Consider the following 2,937-nt stretch of genomic DNA (forward strand, 5'->3'; position numbering starts at 1 on the left):
TAATTACACATTCACAATACTCAAAATATTCATGTGCACAAAAACTCCTATTACATAATACAAAGAATATAACTTATATATATAAGTGTGGTTGAAATTCTATGAAGTTATCTACTTGTCTCTATTTTTTACTACTATGACGGAAGAAAAACTTATCTACCGAAGACTGATCATCCTGAATTAGTTACTCATTACCGTCCTATTAGTCTCTGCAATGTTATTTATCGTATTGCTTCTAAATGCATTGCTAACAGACTTATTCTGGTGATCCCTTCACTTATTTCGGATTCGCAACAAGCATTTGTCCCGGGACGTCTAATGTCTGATGGTTGTCTAGTTGCTCATGAAGTGCTTCACTACATCAACAAGACAAAAAGAGGAACTAATTGTTATGCGGCCCTCAAATTGGATATGAGCAAGGCTTTTGACCGCGTCTCTTGGCATTTCCTCATGTCTGTCATGAGACATATGGGTTTCCCTATACACTGGCGCAATCTCATCTGGGAATGCATTTCAACGGTTTCATACAGGATTCTTATAAATGGCACGCCTTCTCAAGCTCTACAGCCTACTTCTGGTCTGCGTCAAGGAGATCCTACATCCCCTTACTTGTTTATTCTCTGTATGGAAGTCTTATCACGACAGCTTGCCAAGGCAGAACGGATGAAATCTTTTACTGGAATCAAGATCTCAAGATATGCGCCTCCTTTATCACATCTATTTTACGCGGATGATGCTCTACTTTGTTGCAAAGCTACAAATAATTCCTTCGAAGCACTGCGAGATTTACTCAAGGAGTTTGAAGTTGGGTCTGGGCAAATGATTAATTTGGATAAGTCATACATTAAATTCAGTCCGAACACGCCGGTGGATTTCCGCGATCATTTGACGACTATTTTGAAGATGCCCACGGTTACTCATTTTGGTGATTATCTGGGTGTTCCAATTGATATCCCGCGGAAAAAGTCGGAACCATTTCTTCCTTTAATTGACAAGATTACTACACGCATTACTTCTTGGACAGCACTTCATCTAAGCCAGTCGAGTAAGCTTATTCTTATCTCGTCTATTTTGTTAGCTTCTCTTAATCACATTTTATCTTGTGTTCCTTTGCCACATGGGGTCTGCCGTAAAATTGATGCTCTTATTACCGCCTTCTGGTGGCGTAATGATTGGAACAAGAACACTATACACTGGCTTCGGCGTGAGATTTTGCAGTCTCCAAAGGAATATGGTGGTCTCGGTATTAAGAATACTTTCTTGTTGAGTCAATCCTTGCTCCTCAAGAACTTCTGGCGCATTACTACTCATCCGAATACCTTACTTGCAAAGTTTTGGACTGCTAAATACAAGAAGGATCTACCTATTCCGACCTCCAAGTCTTCTGTCTCTAATGTCTCTTATGCATGGACTGGTGTATGTCGTTCAGTGGATTTAGTGAAAAATGCTATTTGCTGGAAATTAGGCAGTGGTAAATTAGTTGATATTTGGTCTAGTCGGTGGGTGAATGGTGAGTTACCATCCTTTAGTCCGTCTTTTTCGGAGCCAAAACCATCTTTATCATCTTTTATTTTGGAGTCAGGCGACTGGAATCCGTCTATGCTCTTCCGTTATTTTTCTCCTAAAACAACCAAGGACATCATTGCTATGGAACCTCCAGCCCCTGATATTGATGACTTTATTTATTGGAAATTTACTGAGGATGGTCGTTATTCAGCAAAGTCAGGCTACTTCTTTCTTTGGTCACAAACTTTTTCTGCTACTTCTGCTCGCTCTAGGATTGATCAATTTCCTTGGCAAATTATATGGACAAAAAAGATGCCACGCAAGTTGTCAATCCTTATTTGGCGTATGGCACACAATATTTTACCAACGAATGCTAATTTGCTATCACGTGGTGTGAATGTCGCGCAAGACTGTCATCTTTGCCACTCCTCTCCTGAAACCATGAGCCACTTGTTTAGATCATGTACGATAGTACAGCATTTATGGAAATCTTCTTGGCTGGGTATTAATCCCATGGCGAACCCTTCTACTCCCTTTCTCACTTGGATGGCGGATTTCTTATCTTATCTTAACCGTCAATCTTTTGGCACGGGTACGGATTCCAATTTGATCTACTTTGGTTGTGTCCTTCGTGCAATTTGGACCTTTCGAAATTGGGTTGTTTTCAAAGATTGTCCTGTTGAGCCTGCAGGTATTCATCGACTCATTACTGATCTGGTACGTTCTAATTCTCAGTTTCATCTGAGTAGGTCGTCGTATCAAACACATGTTGTGCACCTTCCTTTTATTAAAAATGCAGGCTTTACTTCAGTACAACAAGAGCAGGGTGTTTGCATTTTGCTATCTACACACCGACTACCGTCCTCACAATGTTTCACTGGTGTTCTTTTTGATTCGGCTTTGGAATGTTCAATTTTTAGGACTGTACGGGCAGGATCATTGTTTGTTGCTCCTGCACGATTGCTTGTTCTAGCTATGTGCTATGCTGAACAGAAGAACTATACCCATGTTACTTTCCAGGTTACAAGTAGAAAATTATCCACCGTTCTGGCAAACTCGTTGCCAGTACCAATTACTGTACGGCACTCTGTCTTTAAGATCCGTACTTTGTTTGTGCTTCATCCTTTCTGGTCTGTAAGCCTGGCTACAGGCTAAACTCGTTGTAATTTGCTAGTCTTTTAAATATAAATGGTTTATTGTTGTCAAAAAAAAAAAAAAACTTATCTACCATAAAAACAGTCCTCCGATATCTAGAATTTTATGGTTGATTTTTTGCTCACATTAATTTAAAATAGAATTATTGATTGGCGTTGATAACCCCAGATGAAGGATTCAAATAGTTGATACGGAGTGTTCCACTGTTCTGATCTAAATCTAATGTTTTTTTACCAATATTTATTGCTCAATAACTCCAAATCGTTTTCTAAATAA

At 39.4% G+C, this 2,937-nt stretch overlaps 1 protein-coding gene across 1 annotated transcript; it reads left to right on the forward strand.

Moving 5' to 3' along the window:
- Positions 1-318: 318 nt before the first annotated feature.
- Positions 319-2,661, forward strand: LOC141630363 (uncharacterized). Its single transcript, XM_074443195.1, has one exon. The coding sequence runs from the start codon at positions 319-321 to the stop codon at positions 2,659-2,661; it is 2,343 nt and encodes a 780-aa protein (XP_074299296.1).
- The last annotated feature ends 276 nt before the right edge of the window (positions 2,662-2,937 follow it).

The sequence above is a fragment of the Silene latifolia genome, chromosome Y (genome assembly GCF_048544455.1).
Source record: "Silene latifolia isolate original U9 population chromosome Y, ASM4854445v1, whole genome shotgun sequence".
In the NCBI taxonomy this organism is placed as follows: domain Eukaryota; kingdom Viridiplantae; phylum Streptophyta; class Magnoliopsida; order Caryophyllales; family Caryophyllaceae; genus Silene; species Silene latifolia.

Coding starts and splice junctions, on each gene's coding strand:
- LOC141630363 (XM_074443195.1), top strand. CDS start 319: ATGTCTGATGGTTGTCTAGTTGCTCATGAAGTGCTTCACTACATCAAC.